Source organism: Bos taurus, chromosome 5 (genome assembly GCF_002263795.3).
Source record: "Bos taurus isolate L1 Dominette 01449 registration number 42190680 breed Hereford chromosome 5, ARS-UCD2.0, whole genome shotgun sequence".
Lineage (NCBI taxonomy): Eukaryota > Metazoa > Chordata > Mammalia > Artiodactyla > Bovidae > Bos > Bos taurus.
Genome location: NC_037332.1, coordinates 42,388,335 through 42,410,478, shown reverse-complemented (window position 1 = coordinate 42,410,478; position 22,144 = coordinate 42,388,335). Strand labels below are relative to the sequence as shown.

General features: G+C 36.5%; 1 protein-coding gene across 4 annotated transcripts in view; it reads right to left on the bottom strand.

Annotated features, from left to right (window-relative positions):
• CPNE8 (copine 8) overlaps positions 1–22,144 on the bottom strand; it is a 278,744-nt gene that overhangs the window by 61,942 nt on the left and 194,658 nt on the right. For all 4 annotated transcript variants that reach the window (NM_001098085.2, XM_010805078.4, XM_010805075.4 and 1 more), the window contains 2 exons: positions 7,604–7,657; positions 6,940–7,001 (listed from right to left, as the gene is read on the bottom strand). In NM_001098085.2, coding sequence (NP_001091554.2) covers positions 6,940–7,001; positions 7,604–7,657 — 116 coding nt within the window. The remainder of the gene's footprint in view (positions 1–6,939; positions 7,002–7,603; positions 7,658–22,144) is intronic.

Here is a 22,144-nt window from a genome sequence, read left to right as displayed (position 1 = left end):
CAGCAAAGTATATGGTAAACTTGCATATGCAGATATGAGAAGTATAAATTATTATCTTTATGCTTTTATCTGCACAATAATTTAGAAATATGACAGTACTGTTTCTAGGATGTGACTTTGTAGATATGCTAGATGAAGTATACAAAGTATACAAAAAGTATACAGAGTTTACACTGTAACCTTGTTTATAATAAGAAAATAAAATGGACACAATTCTTCCATGGAGTTGCAAACAGTTGGACACAACTGAGCAACTAACACTCACTTTCTTTTCTTTTCTTTTTTTTTATATGATTCCCGTTTTTTTTAATTCTTTTTTTAAAAAGTTTATTTTGTTTAACTTTACAATATTGTATTGGTTTTGCCATATAGCAAAATGAATCTGCCACACTCACTTTCAAAGTGTGTATCAACAGGTTTTTAAACTGAATTATGTACATCTATATGATGGAAAACTGTTAAAATATGGTAAATCTATAAGTACTGACAAAGAAACATATATACACAATATATTTAATGAAGAAAATATACATTAAAATATTGTACACAGTGTGATCCCACTCATTAAAATAATGATGTGTGCATGGGAATAAATAAATATCTAATAGTGATTATCAAGAGAGTATGATTACATGGGATTCTAGTGTCATAATAGATTATTTTCATTTTACATTACTTTCTTTTTACCATTTCACATTTACAATGTGAAACACAAATATAGATATTTATATTTAAAATTTGGGAGACATAATACTTCTTTACCTAAATTTGGAAATAAAATACTAATAAAATCAAAGTTTTTGTGGTTTCAGAAAAAATTATTATGAATAGTACTAAATACTACTGAGCTGTTTACCAGTTTACAGAATGTTTTTAGTTGCAAAAAACTGGAAATCCAGGCCAAGGTTATACACAAAATAGTCAATAGACATTATTGAAAACATAATAACTGTCAATTATTATACTTAATTCTAATTTGAAATGAATGCAGTTCATATTCTGTTTTGCTGTTATTCAGAAAGTTTATGTTATTATGTGTCTGCTCAGTACAATTTTCCAACATTGCAGTGCATTTATCTACTAAGCGGATGAGATTTCTTAATAGTAAATGAAGAAAATAATACCTATCCAGGGATTTAACCCATGCTCGCTGCAGTGGAAGCACAAGTCTTAACCACTGACTGCCAGGGAAGTCTCTTACAATGTCTAAAGAAATCAATAGGAAATATATTAAGAAAAATAAATGTTATCTGTTGAAATATTTGGAATAGATGTTGCTACATTTCTGCATTGGTTTCCATGTTCTCCATTTCAAATGGCTACAATTTATGGTTTCATACCAGTAGAGATTTTGAAAATGACAATATAAAACTCTGTTCCTCATTTCTTATAATTAGAGTCTATCAGGAAATCCATGAAGTAATTGCCCTAATAAATCCCTATAACTCACATTTAAATAAAGCTTAAATCTTCATAAATATCAATATCTTATTTTTAGATATTGAGATATTTTAGATATTATTTTAGATATTATTGAGATATTTTAGATATTATTGAAATATTTTAGAAATTTAGATATTAAAATTTTTAGATATTCTACATGCCAAAGCATCACTCTTCCTTAGGCTATGTTAAATAAACTGTATTTTTTCACTAGCAGCAATGGAGATAAAAAACATTAGTTCCAAAAAGATTGAAAATTACCAGTACATCAACTAAATAAACTTCATTATTTTTGTTTCAAAAAAGAGGAAATTATCAACATGAATATTACTCATGAGAGAAAGAGGGAGAAGGAGAAAGGAGGTGAGCAGAAATGAAAAGGAGCCAATGGAGAGATGGGTAAAGTTAATTACTTTGAGGCACTTACTATCAGGTATTAGCAATTTTACTATATGCAAATTACACTGTGTAATAAGTTGATAGGTGAGAGTAAGTTTTCTGTAGGAATATAAACAAGAACTTCAGAATGAAAGGAAATAAATAAGGTATATTAAGCTCATGAAAGAAATGAAGGCAACTCATGTAAACTACAGGAAACTGAAGTGATAGGAGTGTCATGATAAAACCAGATCTCCTCACTGTATTATTAACACAAATTAGAATTTAAATTTCATACCCAGTTGCTTACAACAAGTCCTCAAGAGCAAAGACACATAAATATACATACTACAACAACTATCTTGCATTCCCTATTTGGATTCTATCATCAAAAGGGACAATATCTGTATAATACTAAGTATTAGAAACAGTGATGAACAATAGGTAAATGTGTAATTGTAGTATATGTAAAAGATACATGCCTTTATTATATAAATTTTTTATATAAAAATGAATCATATGAAGATATTTTTCATGTCCTTTTTAGGTATAAATGTAAGTATAGTTACATTAATTACGTAGTAAATTTCAAATTCTATTTCTCCACGATCCATTTATAAGTAAAAAATGGGTTCCTGTAAAAGTTTTGGGAAGCCAGGATTGGAACAAAGTATACCTCATGGGTTGGGGCTCCATTTATACATGACTTCTATTAGAAACCCCCTCACTGATCACAGCCTTATCATGGTGAAGGGGATTGCATAACTCATTGAAGCCATGTGCGCAGGGCCACCCAAAATGGATGGGTCATTGTGAAGCATTCTGATAAAATGTGGTCCATAAGAGGATGAAATGGCAACCCACTCCAGTATTCTTGCTTGGAGAATCCCATGGACAATGTGAAAAGGCAAAAAGATATGGTGCCAGAAGATCATCATCAGCTCAAGTCAAAAGCTGTCCAATATGCTACTGAGGAAGAACACAGGGCAATTACTAATAGCTCCAATAAGAATGAAGCAGCTGCACAAAAGCTGAAATGATGCTCAGCTGTGGATGTATCAACTGGTGAAAGTAAAATCTGACCTAGTGCTATAAAGAAAAATACTGCATAGGAACTGGAATGTTAGGTCCATGAATCAAGGTAAATGGGAGAAGATCAAGCAGGAGATGGCAAGATTGAACATTGACATCTACAGAATCAGTGAACTAGAATGGACAGGAGTGGTGAATTTAATTCAGATGACCATTATATCTACTACTGTGGGCAAGAATCCCTTAGAAGAAAAGAAGCAGCCCTCATAATCAACAAAAGAGTCTGAGATGCAGTACTTCGGTGCAGTCTCCAAAATGACATAGGAGATTGGAATGCAAAAGGAGGAAGTCAAGAGATACCCAGAAAAACAGGCAAGTTTGGCCTTTGAGTACAAAGTGAAGCAGCACAAAGGCTAACAGAATTTTGTCAAAATAACATGTTGATCATAGCAAACACCCTTTTCCAACAACCCAAGAGATGACTCTAAACACAGAAATCACAGATTGATTAATATCAAAATAAGATTGATTATGTTCTGTTCAGCCAAAGAAGGAGAAGCCCTATACGTCATTAAAAACAAGATCTGGAGCTGACTGTGGCTCAGATCATGAGATCCTTATTGCAAAATTCAGGTTGAAATAGAAGAAAGTAGGGAAAACCAATAGGCCATTCAGGTATGACCTAAATCAAATCCCTTTTAATTAAACAGGAGAGGTGATGAATGGATTCAAGGGATTAAATCAGTGCCTGAAGAACTATGAACAGAGGTTCATAACATTTCACAGGAGGCAGTGACCAAAACCATCCTAAAGAAAAAGAAATGCAAGAAGGCAAAGTGGTTGTCTGAGGAGGTTTTACAGATATTTGAAGAAAGAAGAGAAGTGGAAGGCAAGGGAGAAAGCGAAAGATATACCCAACTGAATGCAGAGTTCCATTCAAGAATAGCAAGGAGAGATTAGAAGGCCTTTCTACATGATCAGTGGAAAGAAATAGAGGAAAACAATAGAATAGGAAAGACTAGAAATCTTTTCAAGAAAACTGGAGATATCAAGGGAACATTTCATGCAAGGATAGGCATGATAAAGGAGAGAAATAGTAAGGACATAACAGAAACAGAAGAGATTAAGAAGAGGTGGAAAGAATATGAAGAAGAACTAAATAAGAAAGGTCTTAATGACCTGGATAACCAGGATAGCGTGGTTACTCACCTAGAGTCAGACATCCTAGAGTGTGAAGTCAAGTGGGCCTTAGGAAGCATTACTACAAACAAAGCTATTAGAGGTGACAGAATTTCAGCTGAGGTATTTAAAATCTTAAAAGATTATGCTATGAAAGTGCTGCAGTCAATATGCCAGAAAATTTAGAAAACTCAGCAATGGCCACAGGACTGGAAAAGTTCAGTTTTCATTCCAATCCCAAAGAAGGGCAATGCCAAAGAATGTGCAAACCACTGCACAATTGTGCTTATTTCACATGCTAGCAAGGTTATGCTCAAAATCCTTCAAGTTAGATTTCAGCAGTACATGAAATGAGAACTTCCAGAAATTCCAAGCTGAGTTTCGAAGAGGCAGAGGAACCAGAGACCAAATTGCCAACATTCACTGTATCATAGAGAAAGCAAGAGAGTTCCAGAAAAATATCTACATCTGCTTCATTGATTATGCTAAAGCCTTTGACTATATGGAACACAAAAAACTGTGGAAAATACTCAAAGAGATGGGAGTACCAGACCACTTTATCTGTTGCCTGAGAAACCTATGGGTCAAGAAGCAACAAAGCCAGAAATGGAACAATTGACTGGTTCAAAATTGGATAAGGAGTACAAGGCTGTATATCGTCACTTTATTTATTTAACTTTTATGTAGAGTATATCATGCGAAATTCCAGGCTGGATGAATTGCAAGCTGGAATCAAGCCTGCCAGGAGAAATATCAGCAACATCAGATATGCAGATGATATCACTATAATGGCAGAAAGTGAAGAGGAATCAAAGAGCCTCCTGATGAGGAGGAAAGAGGAGAGTGAAAAAAACTGGCTTGAAACTCAACGTTAAAAAAAAAAAAATGAGAAGCTAAGATCATGGCATCTGGTCCCATCACCTCACGGCAAATAGAAGGGAAAAAGTAGAAACAGTGACAGATTTTCTTTTCTTGGGCTCCAAAATCACTGCAGACGATGACTACAGTAATGAAATTAAAAGATGCTTGTTCCTTGGAAAGAGCTATGACAAATCTAAACATTGTATTTAAAAGCAAGAGACATCACTTTGTCAACAAACGTCTGCATAGTCAAAGCTATGTTTTTTCCAGTAGTCGTATGCTAATGTGAGTGTTGGACCATAAAGAAGGCTAAGTGCCGAACAACTGATGCTCTCAAATTGTGATGCCGAAAGACTCCTGAGAGTCTCTTGGACTGCGAGGAGACCAAACCAGTCAATTTTAAAGGAAATCAACTCTGAATGTTCGCTGGAAGGACTATTGTTGAAGTTGGATCTCCAATACTTTGGCCACCTATGCGAAGAGATGAAAAATACCTGATGTTGGGCAAGACTGAAGACAAAAGTAGCAGGTGGTGGCAGAAGATGAGATGGTTGGATGACAGCATCAACTCAATGAACGTGAATTTGTGCAAACTCCAGGTAATAATGGAAGACAAAAGAGCCCGCCATGCTAAAGTCCATAGGGTTGCAAGGAGCCAAAGACAATGTAGCTATTAAAAAACAACAATCTGGCAGGAAATGTCACATTTCTTCCAGCACAGATAGTGCTGTAAGTTGGACACATGTAAGCCAAAAATAAATAAAATAAAATCTTGGAGGTGGTAAGCAGTATAAAAATGACAGTGGTCAAGAAGTTTATTGCTTAGGTATTACTGAAACCCATTTGTTCTAATTAGCCCTGCTGCTGCTGCTGCTGCTAAGTTGCTTCAGTCATGTCCGACTCTGTGAGACCCCAGAGACTGCAGCCCACCAGGCTCCCCCGTCCCTGGGATTCTCCAGGCAAGAACACTGGAGTGAGTTGCCATTTCCTTCTCCAATGCATGAAAGTGAAAAGTGAAAGTGAAGTCGCTCAGTCGTGTCTGACTCTTTGAGACCCCATGGACTGCAGCCTACCAGGCTCCTCTGTCCATGGGATTTTCCAGGCAAGAGTACTGGAGTGGCGTGCCATTGCCTTCTCCCTAATTAGCCCTAGGAATCTTCAAAAGAAGAATATGAATACCCAATAAAATTGATTTATTCGTAACAGATTCTGAAAATATCTTTAATGATAGATTCACATGAAAATATTATTAGATTTGTACTGCTGACAATACATATTGGGTATTTCTTTCTCACACACACACACGTACCACTAACTTAAAGACTCACAAAGCAAAGCCAAAAGAACAAACTTGAAAGGAATTTTGAATTTTAAAACTTGAAATGATCATTTCAACATGCAAATTATAGCCAGATCTATCAAGTGCTTTTTTTTTCTTAAAAAAAAAAAAAAAGTTTATAAAGAGCATGCTAAGAGAGTTCATCTTTTTTATCTTTTTACCTACTGTTCCAAGGAGTTTATTTACATAGGAATATATTTTTTATGACAAATTCAACTGTCTATTTTCCCATCTTCAAAAGACAATATTCAGAGATATTGGAATACTAAGGAGAGTTGGCAAACATTTTTCCTTCTTAGTATGTTTTTCTTTGACTTTATTGAAACAATCAGCCTGTAGTCTCAGTCTATATCCAAGTGGCAGGTTTCAAGATGCCCATATGTAGCAAAGAATGCCCATTTGGGCTAGTATAGCTTTTGTTTTGTTTTGTTTTTTTTAACAAACAGCAATAGGGGTTAAGCTCTCTGTTTTGGAGGAAACTGTGTTTGTTCCTTTGCCTCCACTTTGGCTTGACAACACTCTAGCAATAAATCAGTATTGGCAAAAACAAACAAAAAAGAACAACAACAAAACCCTCTTAATCATCATTTGGAAGAGGTTTACAGAAGTGATGTCTCTGACAGCTGTTGTCATGAAGTTTCTAAACACATTCAAACTTGCCTTTCAGCATTGCTTAAGCAATGAAACAATTTCAGATAATGACTTACCCTCCCTTAATATAGTCAAGGAATGAAACTTCTGTTTCTACCAAGAAAGACAGCAAGGTGACCTGAAGAAAGAAAACAAAAGAAAATAAAAACAAGAGAATTATATACTAGTACTAATTGCAATCCCAACTGGACTTTTTTCTAAGTGTTAGAGAGAAAATTATATTTCCTAGCATTTTGTAAATCAATAAAGATAATCTATTTCAAACTCTTCTAGGACTGATTATTCTTATATTTAAAATTATCAGAAGAAAAGGGGCTAAAAATTAAGTAACTCCTTTCTATGACCAATTTACTTCCTTTGAAGAACAACATGCAAATTATCTACAAGGACACAGGGTTACTTCACTTTTTCAGGCCTGCTTGATTTTCTCGTGTGATTTCATTAAATGAAGAATTCATAATGAAACTTCCTCTTCTCTCAGACACAATTCAACCCCTAACCAACTTGCAGGAAGCTGTATTGCTATGTCCTATGAGGTGTTCTCTATACAATCATTCCCATAGAAAGTTAATTTTGTATTATATACCTTCATATTAAAACCCTAATGAAAGAGTTCAGTTTTTAGTTGCTTCTATTTGATACCAAATATTTTATATATATATATATATTTTTTAATTCATCTATTTGAATCCTTAATGTATAACATAAAATTTGACTTACTGTTCCTGAATTAGTATATTTCTTCTTTTTTCCTTTCTTTCTGGGATTTATCACCTTAAAGAGCAGATAAAACAATTACAATGTTAGGATTTATACTGAAATATTTTAAAAATGTATAGTCCAACCTGGTGTCTTCACATCTTATGGATTTATTTACTTACTAACGTCTTTAGCTGGAGAAGGCGATTGCACCCCACTCCACTACTCTTGCCTGGAAAATCCCATGGGCAGAGGAGCCTGGTAGGCTGCAGTCCATGGGGTCGCAAAGAGTCGGACACGACTGAGCGACTTCACTTTCACTTTTCACTTTCATGCATTGGAGAAGGAAATGGGAACCCACTCCAGTGTTCTTCCCTGGAGAATCCCAGGGACCGGGGAGCCTGGTGGGCTGCTGTCTATGGGGTCGCACAGAGTCGGACATGACTGAAGCGACTTCGTAGCAGCAGCAGCAGCAGCAATGTCTTTAGTACAACTCCTTGAGTCTATCAGCCAAAACGTCTCCGCAAAATGACTAGTGATTATCTTCTTAAAAAAAATCTTTTTTTCAGTAATATTCTTCTCAATTACCTTATGCATTGATTACCCTACCCAAATACACCTTCTTGCTGTGAGGTCTCAATATTAGTGATTGGTTTGTAGAAAAACTATAGATTTCTCAAATAAAATATACTTAAGACATAACAGTTCTTATTTGATTATATACACTAATGACAAATCTTCAAATATTTGACTCTTTAAGGTCTCTGTGCATGCGTGCTAAGTGGCTTCAATTGTGTCTGACTCTTTTTGACCCTATGGAGCATAGCACTCCAGACTCCTTTGTCCATGGAATTCTCCAGCAAGAATACTGGAGTGGGTTGCCATGTCTTCCTTCAGGGGATCTTCCCTACCCAGGGATCAAACTCATGTCCCTTATGCCTCCTGCACGGGCAGGTGGTCTTTACCACTAACGTCACCTGGTGGTGGTGTTGGTGGTATAGTTGTTAAGTCGTGTCTGACTCTTGTGATCTCATGACACAGGCTCCTGCCAGGCTCCTCTGTCCATGGGATTCTCCAGGCAAGAATACTGGAGTGGGTTACCATTTCCTCCTCCAGGGGATGTTCCTGACCCAGGGATGGAAACCAGGTCTCCTGCATTACAGGCAGATTCTTTACCAACTGAGCTAGGAGGAAGCCCCTCATAGCATCACCTGGGAAGGCATTTAAGGGCTGCACTTATTGCTTAATAATGATAGTAATTTCCATCAGACACATAATAATGTGTAAAAGTTTGGAGTCCTGGTGGGAGTCCTGGTGGGAGTCACACGGATTCACAAACCCAGAAATAGGCTGACCAACTGAGGTCTCAACTGTGCACTCTGAAAAGGAACTGTGGCCCAGGACCACCCTACTGAACAAAGGTACTGGAGCCAGTCTCATCCACCCAGCAGCAAACCTAACCCACACTCACCTGAGCCCCTAGTAACAAGCATACCATCAGTAGATCCTACTGTATACCTAGCAATTACTTCAATGCCAGCTCTAAACCACCACAACTGCAGTTTTGAAGGTAGCCCCATAAGTCCGGAGAACCATGAGGAAAAGGTCTCTACCTGACAAAATAAGTCTATAAATCAGCAGGCAGCATTTATTTATTTACTTATGTATTTTCACTTTAGGAATTTTATTTAGTTCTCAATTGGGTTTTAAATGATATGACCTACGGGCTTTTCATTGTCCCATTTAATTCTGCATGGCTGAGAATCATACCCTACAAGGTAGGCAAGATAAGAAGCCATCCATAGGGATTTACTCCTCTTTGTCTTATCTTCTTATTAGTAGTTATAGACTTTTAACAGGAATATAAAAGTAATCTGTGTGATTTATGCTTTTTTTTCTACACAGCCTTTAAAAGAATACATGTAGAAAAAGATTTTAACTATTATTGGAGTCAAAAACAACAACCCAAACACCTGATTAAATGCCAGCTTGTAGACTTACTAATTGTTTGAATGTGTTCCTTAATGTTCTTGCTGCTTGAGTTGTCTCTGATTCTTTTCTAACATTTTGTTTTGTTTTATATTTAAAATTTTTTCTTTTTATAATATATTTTTTATTGAAGTATAGTTGATTTACAATGTAGTGCCAATCTCTGCTGTACAGCAAAGTGACTCAGTTTTATACATATATAAATACAATCTTTTTAAATATTCTTCTCCATTATGGGTTAATCCTAGGACATTGGATGTAGTTCCCTGTGCTAAACAGTAGGACTTGTGTATCAACTCTAAATGTATAGTTTGCATTTACCAACCCCAAATCCTAGTCACCCTTCCTCTTGGCAGCCACAAGTCTGATCTCTACGTTTCTGAGTCTGTTTCTATTTTGTAGATAGGTTCATTGGTGCCATATTTTAGATTCCACATACAAGTGGTATCACACGGTATTTGTCTTTCTTTCTGACTTACTTCACTTAGTATAATAATCTCTAGTTGCATCCATGATGCTGCAAATGGCATTATTTTTTATGACTGAGTAGTATTCCATTGTATATTTGTAGCACCTACTCTTTATCCATTCATCTGTCAATAGACATTTAGGTTGCTTCCATATTTTGACTACTGTGAACAGTGCTGTTATGAACATAGATGTCTGTATACCTTTTGAATTAGTTTTGTCTGGGTATATGCCCAGGAATAGGATTGCTGGATCACATGGTACTTTTATGTTTAATTTTCTAAGGAATCTCCATAGTGACTGCACCAACTTACATTGCCACCAATGCTGTAGGAGGATTCCCTTTTCTCCATACCCTATCTAGCATGTGTTATTTGTAGACTCTTTAATGATGACCACTCTGGTGTGAACTGCTACTTCATTACAGTTTTGACTTGCATTTGTCTACTAATTAGCGATGTTGAGCATCTTTTCATGTGCCTACTGGCCAGATGTCTTTAAAGAAATGTCTATTAAGGGCTTCTTCCTATTTTCCAAATGGGTTGTTTTTTTTTGTTGTTGTTGTTGAGTTGTATGACCTGTTTGTATATTTTGGAGATTAAGCCCTTGTCAGTGGCATCATTTGCAAACATTTTCTCCCCTTCTGCAGGTTGCCTTTTCATTGTTTTTTTTTTTTTTTTTTTAATGGTTTCCTTTACTATGCAAAAGCTTGTAAGTTTGATTAGGTGCAACTTATTTTAGATTTTATTTCTATTGCTTTGGGAGACTGACCTAAGAAAACATTTGTTTGATTTATGTCAGAGAATGTTTTGCCTGTACTCTCTTCTAGGAGTTTTATGGTGCCCTGAAAGTGAAAGAGGAGAGTGAAAAAGTTGGCTTAAAGCTCAACATTCAGAAAACTAAGATCATGGCATCTGGTCCCAACACTTCATGGGAAATAGATGGGGAAACAGTGGAAACAGTGTCAGACTTTATTTTTTTGGGCTCCAAAATCACTGCAGATGGTGATTGCAGCCATGAAATTAAAAGACTCTTACTCCTTGGAAGGAAAGTTATGACCAACCTAGATAGCATATTCAAAAGCAGAGACATTACTTTGCCAACAAAGGTCCATCTAGTCAAAGCTATGGTTTTTCCAGTGGTCATGTATGAATGCGAGAGTTGGACTGTGAAGAAAGCTGAGTGCCGAAGAATTGATGCTTTTGAACTGTGGAGCTGAAGACTCTTGTGAGTCCCTTGGACTGCAAGGAGATCCAACCAGTCCATCCTAAAGGAGATCAGTCCTGGGTGTTCATTGGAAGGACTGATGCTGAAGTTGAAACTCCAATACTTTGGCCACCTCATGCGAAGAGTTGACTCATTGGAAAAGACCCTGATGCTGGGAGGGATTGGGGGCAGGAGGAGAAGGAGACAACAGAGGATGAGATGGCTGGATGGCATCACTGACTCGATGGACGTGAGTCTGAGTGAACCCCGGGAGCTGGTAATGGACAGGGAGGCCTGGTGTGCTGCGATTCATGGGGTCACAAAGAGTCGGACACGACTGAGGGACTGAACTGAACTGAACTGATGTTTCTTCTATTTTCACTTTGGTAAGAGTTTTTTTTTTTTATCATAAATGAATATTGAATTTTTTTAAATGCTTTTTTTTTTTGCATCTATTGAGTTGATCATGTGTTTTTTTTCTTTTTCAGTGTGGTGTACTGCATTAATTGATTTGTGCATGTTAAACTATCCTTGTGAACTTCTAATGAATCCCACTTGGTCATGGTGTAGGAACTTTTTCTATGTGTTGTTGGATTCAATTTGTTAATATTTTGTTGAAAATTTTTGAATCTATATTCATAAAAGACATTGACCAGTAATTTGCTTTATTGGTGGCATCTTATCTGGTTTTGGTGCAGGATGATTGTGGCTTCACAGAATGTCTTGGGAGTGTTCACTCTCTTTTGGAAGAGTTTGAAGAGAAACAGTTTTCTTTGTATGTGTGGTCATATGTACCTATGAAACCATCTGGTCCTGGACTTTTGTTTATAGGGTGCTTTTTAAAGGTAGTTTTCTTTTTTTTAAAAAATCACAGATTCTATTTCACTTCAAGTGATGGGTCTGTTCAATTATCTATTTCTGCTTGATTCAATTTTGGTGGGCTGTATGTTTTTAGAAAGTTGTTCATTTCTTCTAGGTTGTCAAATTTGTTGGCATATATGGTTCATAGTATTTTTTTATGTATTTTTTTGGTTTTCTGCAGTATCAGATTTTTGATACTCTCTTTTTTAATTTCTTATTTTATTTGGATTCTTTTACTTTTCTTTTTGGTGAGCCTGGCCAGAGGCATTCAATTTTCTTAATCCTTTCAAAGTACTTGACCTTGGTTTTATTGGAGTTTTGTTTTATTTTTTAGTCTTTTATTTCCTCCCTGATCTTTAATATTCCCTTCCTTCTCCTGACTTTAGGTTTTGCTAGTTCTTTTTTTTTCTAATTGTTTTACGTGATAGGTTAGGTTGCTTGAGATTTTTCTTGATTTTTGATAAAGACCTGTATTGCTATGAGCTTCTCTCCAAGAACTGCATTTGTAGCACCTCATAGATTTTGTTGGCTGTGTTTTGTCATTTGTTGCAAGGTATTTTAAAATTTCCTTTTGATTTCCTCTTTGATCCATTCATTTTTTAGTAGCTTGTACTTTGGTTTCCATGTAATCATATTTTTTCATGTCTTTTCCTATGGTTGATTTCTAGTTTTATGTTGTTGTGGTCAGAGAATATTCTTGAAATAATTTCTCTACTCTTAAATTTGTTGAAGTTTGTTGTGCCCAGTATGTGGTCCATCCTAGAGAATGTTTGATGTGCACTTGACAAGAATGTGTGTTGTGATTTTTTTTATGTAATGTCTTGAAAATACCAATTAAGTCTAACTGCTCTATTGCATCATTCAGGATCTATGTTGCTTATTGATTTTCTGTCCAGAAGATCTTTCCATTGATGTCAGCGGGGTGTCAAAGTCTCCTACTGTTACTACTATCCTGTTGATTTCTCCATTTATGTTTGTTAGCATTTATTTTATGTATTTGGGTGCTTCTATATTAGATGCATATATGCTAATGACTGTAATTGATTCTTTTTTCATTAAGTATTTTTTTTTTTACCTTTTTCTATATACATTTTTACCTTCTTTATTTAGTCTTTGCTTTACAGTCTATTTTGTCTGATATGAGTATTGCAACTCCCAGTTTCTTTTCATTTCCATTTGCATAAAACATTTTTCCATCCCCTCACTTTTTATTTTTAATTGGAGGATGACTGTTTTACAATGTTGTATTGGTTTCTGCTGTATAGAAACACAAATCAGCCATGAGTATATACATTCTCTCCCTCTTGAGCCTCCCTCTCACTCCCTCCTCTGATCCCTGTAGGTTGTCACAGAGCACCAGACTGAGTTACAGAGCAGCTTCCCATTACTTGTTTTACACATGGTGGTGTGTACATGTTAATGGTACTATCTCAATTCATCTCACCCTCTCCTTCCTCCACTGTGTCCACAAGATTGTCTTCTACATCTTTGTCTCTAGAAATGCCCTGCAAATAGGTTCATCAGCACCATTTTTCTAGATTCCATATATTTGCATTAGCATATGATATCTGTTTTCTCTTTCTGACTTACTTCACTGTATATCAGACTTGAAGTTCATTAACCTCATTTTAACTGACTCAAATTCATTTATTTTTATGGCTGAGTAATATTCCATTGTATATATGTGCCACAACTTATTTATCAGTTCATCTGTCAATGGATATCTACATTGCTTCCATATCCTGGTGATTGTAACAGTGCAAAATGAACATTGGAGCACACAGGTCTTTTTGAATTAAGGTTTTCTCAAAATATATGCCCAGAATTGGGATTTCTGGGTCATATAGTAGTTTTATTCCTAGTTTTTGAAGGAATCTCCATGCTGTTTTCCATAGTGGTTGTATCAGAGTACATTCTCACCAACAGTGAAAGAGGACTCCATTTTCTCCACACTTTCTTCAGCATTTATAGTTTGTAGATTTTTAAATGATGGCTATTCTGACCAGTGTGAAGTGATAACTCATTGTAGTTTTGACTTGCATTTATCTAATAGTGAGCAATACTGAGCATCTTTTCATATGTTTGGTGGCCACCTGTATGTCTTCTTTGCAGAAATGTCTGTTTAGGTCTTCTGCCCATTTTCTGATTGTTTTTTTTTTTTTTCTTTATGAAATTGAGCTGCATAAGCTTCAACAAAAAAATAAAATAAAATAACTAGGGATAAACCTACTTAAAGAGAGAAAAGATCTGTTGCAGAAAACTGTAAGATGGTGATGAAAGAAATCAAAGACGACACAGACAGATGAAGAGATATAGCCTGTTCTAGGATCACAAGAATCAGTACTGTGAAAATAACTATACTACCCAAAGCAATCTACAGATTCAATGCAAGCCTCATCAAATTACCAACAGCATTCTTCACAGAACTAGAACAAAAATTATATAGTTTGTGCAGAAATACAAAAGACCCTGAACAGACAAAGAATTCTTGAGAAAGAAAAATGAAGCTGGATCAATCAAACTTTCTGATTTCATACTATACTATAAAGCTATAGTCAAGAGTGCATGGTACTGGCACAAAAACAGAAATATAGACAAAAGGAAGAACATAGAAAGCCCAGAGATAAACCTGTGCATCTATTGGCATCTTTGACAAAGGAGGCAAGAATATACAATAGAGAAAAGATAGTCTCTTCAATAAGTGGTGCTGGGTATACTGGACAGCTACATGTATAAGAATAAGATTAGAACACTTCCTAACAGCATACATAAAAAGAAACTCAAAATGGAATAAATATCTAAATGTAAGGCCAGAAACTATGAAACTTTTAGAGGAATATATAGATAGAACACTCTATGACATAAATCACAGCAAGATCTTCTTTGACCTACCTCCTAGAGTAATGGAAATGAAAACAAAAGTAAACAAATAGGTCATAATTAAACATAAAAGCTTTTGCACAGCAAAGGAAATTATGAACAAGGTGGAAAGACAACCCTCAGAATGGGAGAAAATAACTGCAAAGGAAGCAACTGATAAATGATTAATCTCCAAAATATACAATCATTCCATCGCCTCACTTCCAATCTATGTGTGTCTTTTCCCCTTAAGTGGGTCTTTTATAGGCAGCATATTGTAATTTCGTTGTGCCCAACTCTTTTGTGACCTCATGCACTGTAGCTTACCAGGTTCCTCTGCCCATGGGATTGCCCAGGCAAGAATTCTCAAGTGGGTTGCCATTTTCTTCTCCAGAGGATCTTCCTGACCCAAGGATTGAAGCTGTCTCTCTTTCCTTGCAGGAAAGGAGCTGTCTCTTCCTTTCCTTCTTTACTGCTGAGCCACCAGGGAAGTCCACAATGGGATATTACTCAATCATAAAAGGGAATGAAAGAGTGTCTTTTGCAAAGACATGGATGCAGCTAGAGGTTGTTATACAGAGTGTGTAGTAAATCAGAAAGAGAAAAACAAATATCGCATAATATGGCTTATATGTGGAATCTCAAAAAATGGTAGAGATGAACTTATTTGCAAAGCAAAAATAGAGTTACAGATGTAGAGATCAAAGATATGGTTACCAAGGGAGGAAAATGGGATGGATGAACTGGGAAACTGGGGCTGAAATATTTACACTACTATGTATAAAACAGACAACTAATGAGAACTTCCTGTTTAGCACAGGGATCTCTACTCATTGCTCTATTGTGATTTAAATTAGAAGGAAATTTAAAAGAGTGGGTAAATGTATTTGTATGATTGATTTACTTTGCTTTATAGCAAGAAACTAACAACATTTAAAAGAAACTATGGTTGGGTGGCATCACCGACTTGATGGACATGAGTTTGAGTAAGCTCTGGGAGTTGGGGACGAACAAGGAAGCCTACTACAGTCCATGTGGTCACAAAGAGTCAGACATGACTGAGCGACTGAACTGATAGGCCAATAAATATTAATAAAAACCAAATATCTTATTGAGACTGTGAATAAGAAGGGTGTCTACTCAGTGGTAAAGAATCTGTCTGCAATGCAGGAGATGTGGTTTCTATCCTTGGGTTGGGGAGCTCTCCTGGAGAAAGACATGGCAATCCATTCAAAAATTTTGTCTGGGAAACCACATGGACAGAGGAGTGTGGCAGGCTACAGTCCATGTGGTGGCGAAGAGTTCATCATGACTTAGTAACTAAACAACAACAATATTCAATTCAGTTCAGTTCAGTTCAGTTGCTCAGTCGTGTCCGACTCTTTGCGACTCCATGAATCACAGCACGCCAGGCCTCCCTGTCCATCACCAACTCCCGGAATTCACTCAGACTCACATCCTTCGAGTCAGTGATGCCATCCAGCCATCTCATCCTCTGTCGTCCCCTTCTCCTCCTTCCCCCAATCCCTCCCACATCAGAGTCTTCTCCAATAAGTCAACTCTTCGCATGAGGTGGCCAAAGTACTGGAGTTTCAGCTTTAGCATCATTCCTTCTAAAGAAATCCCAGGGCTGATCTCCTTCAGAATGGACTGGTTGGATATCCTTGCAGTCCAAGGGACTGTTAAGAGTCTTCTCCAACACCACAGTTCAAAAGCATCAATTCTTCGGTGCTCAACCTTCTTCACAATCCAACTCTCACATCCATACATGACCACAGGAAAAACCATAGCCTTGACTAGACGAACCTTTGTTGGCAAAGTAATGTCTCTGCTTTTCAATATGCTATCTAGGTTGGACATAATTTTCCTTCCAAGGAGTAAGCATCTTTTAATTTCATGGCTGCAATCACCATCTGCAGTGATTTTGGAGCCCAAAAAATAAAGTCTGACACTGTTGACACTGTTTCCCCATCTATTTCCCATGAAGTGATGGGACCAGATGCCATGATCTTAGTTTTCTGAATATTGATTACTTTGCCCAATTATTGATAAGCAAATATTTATTGACATATTAAACCTTGTTTTCTGATTGATTCTTTGTTTTTTCCTTGTTTCTTTCTTTTTGTGGTTTGAGGATTTATTTTATGCTTGTGTTCTCTTAATTTTTTGTGAATCTATTGTATGTTTTTGATTTGTGGTTTCCCTATTTTTCAAGTATGTTAACACCTTCCTATATCTGATAGCAATATAGGCTTAAACACACTGTAAAAAAAAAAAAAAGAATCTGATTGTATGTTTTTGATTTGTGGTTTCCCTATTTTTCAAGTATGTTAACACCTTCCTATATCTGATAGCAATATAGGCTTAAACACACTGTAAAAAAAAAAAAAGAATCTGCATTTTATTACTCTTTCCTTATATTTTATGATTTTGATGTTATTTTTTACACCTTCATCTCTATCTTTTTGCTGTTCCTTGTGTTTATCATTGATTTCAAAAATACATTTTTTCCTTTATCTCTGTTTGATCTGTATACTGGCTAATTTAAGTGATTTACTTTCAAATTATGATTTTCTTCTTCCTGTATCTTCTTGCTTCTTTTCCACTCAGAGGAGATGTTTCAATATTTACTGTAGGGTAGATTTAGTGTTGCCATATTTTTTTAGCTTTTACTTGTCTGAGAAATTCTTTGCGTCTCCTCCTTTTCTAAATGATAAACTTTTGGATAGAGTATTCTAGGTTGTAGATTTTCCCTTTCAAGACTTTAAATATATTCTGCCACTCCCTTCTGGTCTGCAGTGTTTCTGTAGGTAATCAGCTGATAGCCTTCTGGGAATTTCCTTGTAATGAACTCCTTGTTTTTCTCTTGCTGCCCTTAGAATCCTTTCTTTAATGTTTGCCATTTTAACATGTCTTGGTGTAGGTCTGTTTGGGTTCATCTTGTTTAGAACCCTCTGTGCTTCCTGTATCTGAATACATGTTTCCTTGATTACATTTGGGAAGTTTTCAGCCACAATTTTTTCAAATACATTTTCAGTCCTCCTTTCTCTTTCTTCTCCTTCTAGAACCCTGATTATGTGTAGACTGGCACAGTTTATATTATCCCACAGGTCTCTTATATTGCTTTCAATATTTTTTTCCCCAGTTTGGCTTTCTGTCTGCTATTGATTGGTTACTGACCATTATTCTATCTTTCATATCACTTATTCTTTATTCTGCATTATTAATCTTGCTTTTAGCTCAGTTTTCATCTCAGTAAATTAATTTTCTGACTTTTCTTGGCTCCTCCTTATAGTTTCTAGTCCTTTTTACTGTAATCTGCATTTCTGTCCATATCCTTTCTTAATTTCTTCAATATTTTCATTACCTCCATTTGGATCTAAGTGTCTATTAGATTCAAATGGTGTGTTTCATTGTTCCTTCACGGGTGCCAGAGTCCAGCTCCCGCAGCCAGGGATTCAACCTGAAGAGATGAATGGTGTCGGCAATGAGACAGCCTCTCAATTTTCTTTTGGACTGCCTCTTTATTTCAAGTTTAAGATTCTGTTTTATACTTTTACAAAAACATTATGTCAGAGATTTGACATTTTCAGTTCCCCCTCACCCAGATTTATTATCTCCATAAATCATTGTTGCTCTTCAGAGTTCCTGCTTCAGTGCTTCTCTCAGAATCAGCCTTACCATCTATTGTCTACTTCCTCTAATGTGTCCTATAGTTAACTTGTGATTACATTGTAACTCATGCTACATTCCTCAGTTTACTACTTATCTTCCTAAATCTTGTTTGCCCCTAACATCTTGAGCTCACTCTCTCTTAAAAAGGCTTCTAGCTATAGTGTCTCTAAAAATTCCTAACTTCTATGAGCTATAATAAAATATGCTAACTTTACAACATTCCTTAAATCTTTAACTTCTAACTATATTAATTATTTTTAAGCCTAAATTCAGTAAACTCCTTTGCCATAAACTTTTTCCTCACAAACAGGCTTCAGAAAGCAATCTCTCCCATGGCCTCGAGCTGCAGCCTATGTGCTCATCCTGGAACACTCTTTTGTAAAGTCCTTAAACAAATGTCAATGATTAACTTTATGAATTATTCTCTGAGCACAGCTGCAGAAGGCTTTGTGCCTTCTCATGCTCCTCTCAAGAACAATAAGCACCTTAATATTCCTTTTCAGTCAACTCAGCAAGGAGAGGAAAAAACAAGTCAGAATTACAAGGCCTAACTCCTTCATCCTGGGTTTGTGCCTGTGGAATGAGGAGAGGGTGCCTGGGGCCATGCCTCCATTTTGTCAGTAATGCCTAACGCGGCTCCCGACACAGGGGAATTCTCTTGGTCTATTAACTGAGAGTGGCTCCTCTACTTTGTCATTTTGCTTATAGTTCTCTTGTCAGTTTAGCAGAAACAATCATCTACTGTAGTCTTAAAGGGCTATTTATATGCAGAAGCTTCTCTGTGTAGCTTAAATGGTTTAACATTTTTTTGGTATGAAGGCTGTTTTTGGTTTGGAGGCTTGCTGTCTCTTTCTTTAGCCTGTGCTGGCCATTATCCCCTTGATAAGGGGTGTGCAGGTACACAGCTCAAGCAGGCTCCCAGAAAGAGAGAAGCAGTGGTTGGCTCCTGGTCACAGACCCTCACCAGCAGTCTGATCCTACCTCTGGAGTCTGAGATGACAGCAGGGGCTCGTACCTACCCCTGGAGCTTGTTTTGCTGGTGCCTTGCCACCTCAGAGTGAGTGCAGAGAAAGAAGCGCCTGTGGTGGGCCCACCCCTCTCCTCTCACACCCTTCCAACATGATTGCCCTCCCTCCTTGGTGGGCCCAGGCTTCCTCTCACAACACACCCTAGCCTCCTCAGGCTATCTCCATACAGCCAACCCCAGTCCTCTTCCTTAGGTCTTACCTCCAAAGCACAAGCCCCTCATTACCTCAGTGATGAGTACCTCAAGCTTGGGAGTGCTGGGCAGCACTGACTGTGCAAGTCTCTCTCTGCTTTGGCCTCAGTGAACCAGTTACTATGCTCTCCTCTGAGGCTCCAAAGCTCCCTCTCTGTCCCTGCTGATCTGCCTGCCAGTGAATGGACTTCCCTTCATGCAGAAAAATTTTCCCTTTCACAGCTCCCTCCCAAGGACACAGGTCCCAGGTCCCATCCTGATTCCTTTCTCCCCTTCTCCTTTTTTTTTTTAAACTTTTTCTTTTGCCCTGCCCAGCGATTTTCTTGCTTTTTTGGAAGTCAGAGGTCTTCTGCCCATGTTCAATAGATGTTCTATGAGAACTCTTCCATTTGCAGATGTATTTTTTATGTATTTATAGGAGAAAATGAGCTCCATAGCCTACTCTTTCACCGTCTTGATCCAGTGTCAAATAGGAGGGCTTTTAAAAGCCCAGGCATATTACTGGGGATCTAGAAGGCCACGTGCTTGTGTAGAACTGTGTGAATGGCCAAGGAAGACCTTGAAGAAACCATAATTCTTCATCTATGGCTGACTCTGAGTCTTTGTTTAAGCATCAAGTGAAAGCCAAGGCAGAATATTACACTTAGAACATATAAGAAGTGCACCAACATACACAAATCTTGGTCAAATTATGTGCTGACCACTAGTTAACAAGGCACAGACTGCAGTGAACCACACAGAAAAGGAAAAGAGCCTTTACAGAATTACTCCAAGAAAGTCACTAAATCCATAAACAGCAACAACAGCAAATCCTGGAAAAAGCAGAGGATCTGATTTCCAGTGTAACTACATTATATATTTAAAAATTTCCAGCATTCAACAACAACCAAAATTATAAGATATGCAAAGAAACAAGAAAGTATGGTCCATACATAGAAAAAAGCAATCAATAGACTATATCCTTGGTAACTTATAGATATGAAATTTATTTAATATATTCTTCAAATCAGTCACTATTAATACATTTACAAAATAAAGAAGAAATAAACTGTGAAATAAACTATGAAATAACATTTCACCAAATAGAAAAATCAGTAAGATCAAAATTATTAAAAAGAACCAAATAGAAATTCTCAAAAGTACAGTAACAAATGAAATATTTGCTAGAGAGGCTTAATAAAACATTTGAGTTGGCAGAAGAAATAATGAGTAAACTTGAAGATGGGTCAAATGAGATTTTCTAGTGTAAGAAACAAAAATAAAAAATAAGAACAAATCATATGAGACATGTGGGATATGATCACATATATATATAGATAGATACATAGATAGATAGATAGAAAGTATTTGGAGTACCAGAAGGAAAAGTGAGAAAGGGGCAAAGAATATTTGAAGGAATAATGATTGAAAATTTCCCTAGTTGCCTCAACAAAACTGAATTCCCTTACATGTATGCAAAAAATGAAGTTTCCAATGTATATAGGACCAAGATCTATATATATGTTATATATAACATACAAAGTTCTTCCAGATATTCTTCAGACTAATCTCTTCTATTGATAACACAAAGAATCAGAACACATTGTTATCTGAAATTTTGGCACAAATATTCATGCAGGGTATTTAATAAGGAACAATTGTTACTAAGCTTTTTTGTTATTAGATGTGACACCAATCTCATTAAGCAAACTTTGTTGGATAAGAGAGATCCAAAGAGAAGAACATATTTTAAAGATACGGAAATTCAATGTAATTGATCTCTGGAGCATTATTACTGAACACAGGCAAAGTACCTGTGTTCTAAGTACAAAAGGACTAATATGCTTGCGTTGTTCCTCTTCAACCTTAAGGGTATGGAGAAAGAACAGATATCTATATAAGTACAACCTGTCATATTAATTTCACTGTCTATTTCAAGCCTTAACATGGGTTTCTGAAAGACTCAGATAGAAAAATTGCTCCATTACTCCAACTTCGTCTTTGTCTGGGAAGGTTTCTTGGGCTAAATTTGCTGCACTCCCCTCTAGATATCTCATATCTGCTAGCTATATATAGCACCTATCGAGGTAATGTAAACATATTTTATGTGTTTGTTTCTCCCATTAGACAGTGAAGTTTTCATTTATCTCTCCATCCTTTGGGTCTAATATAGAGTGCAGAATATAGAAGTCATGTGATAAATATCTTATTCATAAACTAATAAACAAATGAATGTGTGAAATACAACTGCTTTAGCCTAGGAAAGCAACAGGAGGAGATTTCTCCACTTAACTTAAAGGAGGCCA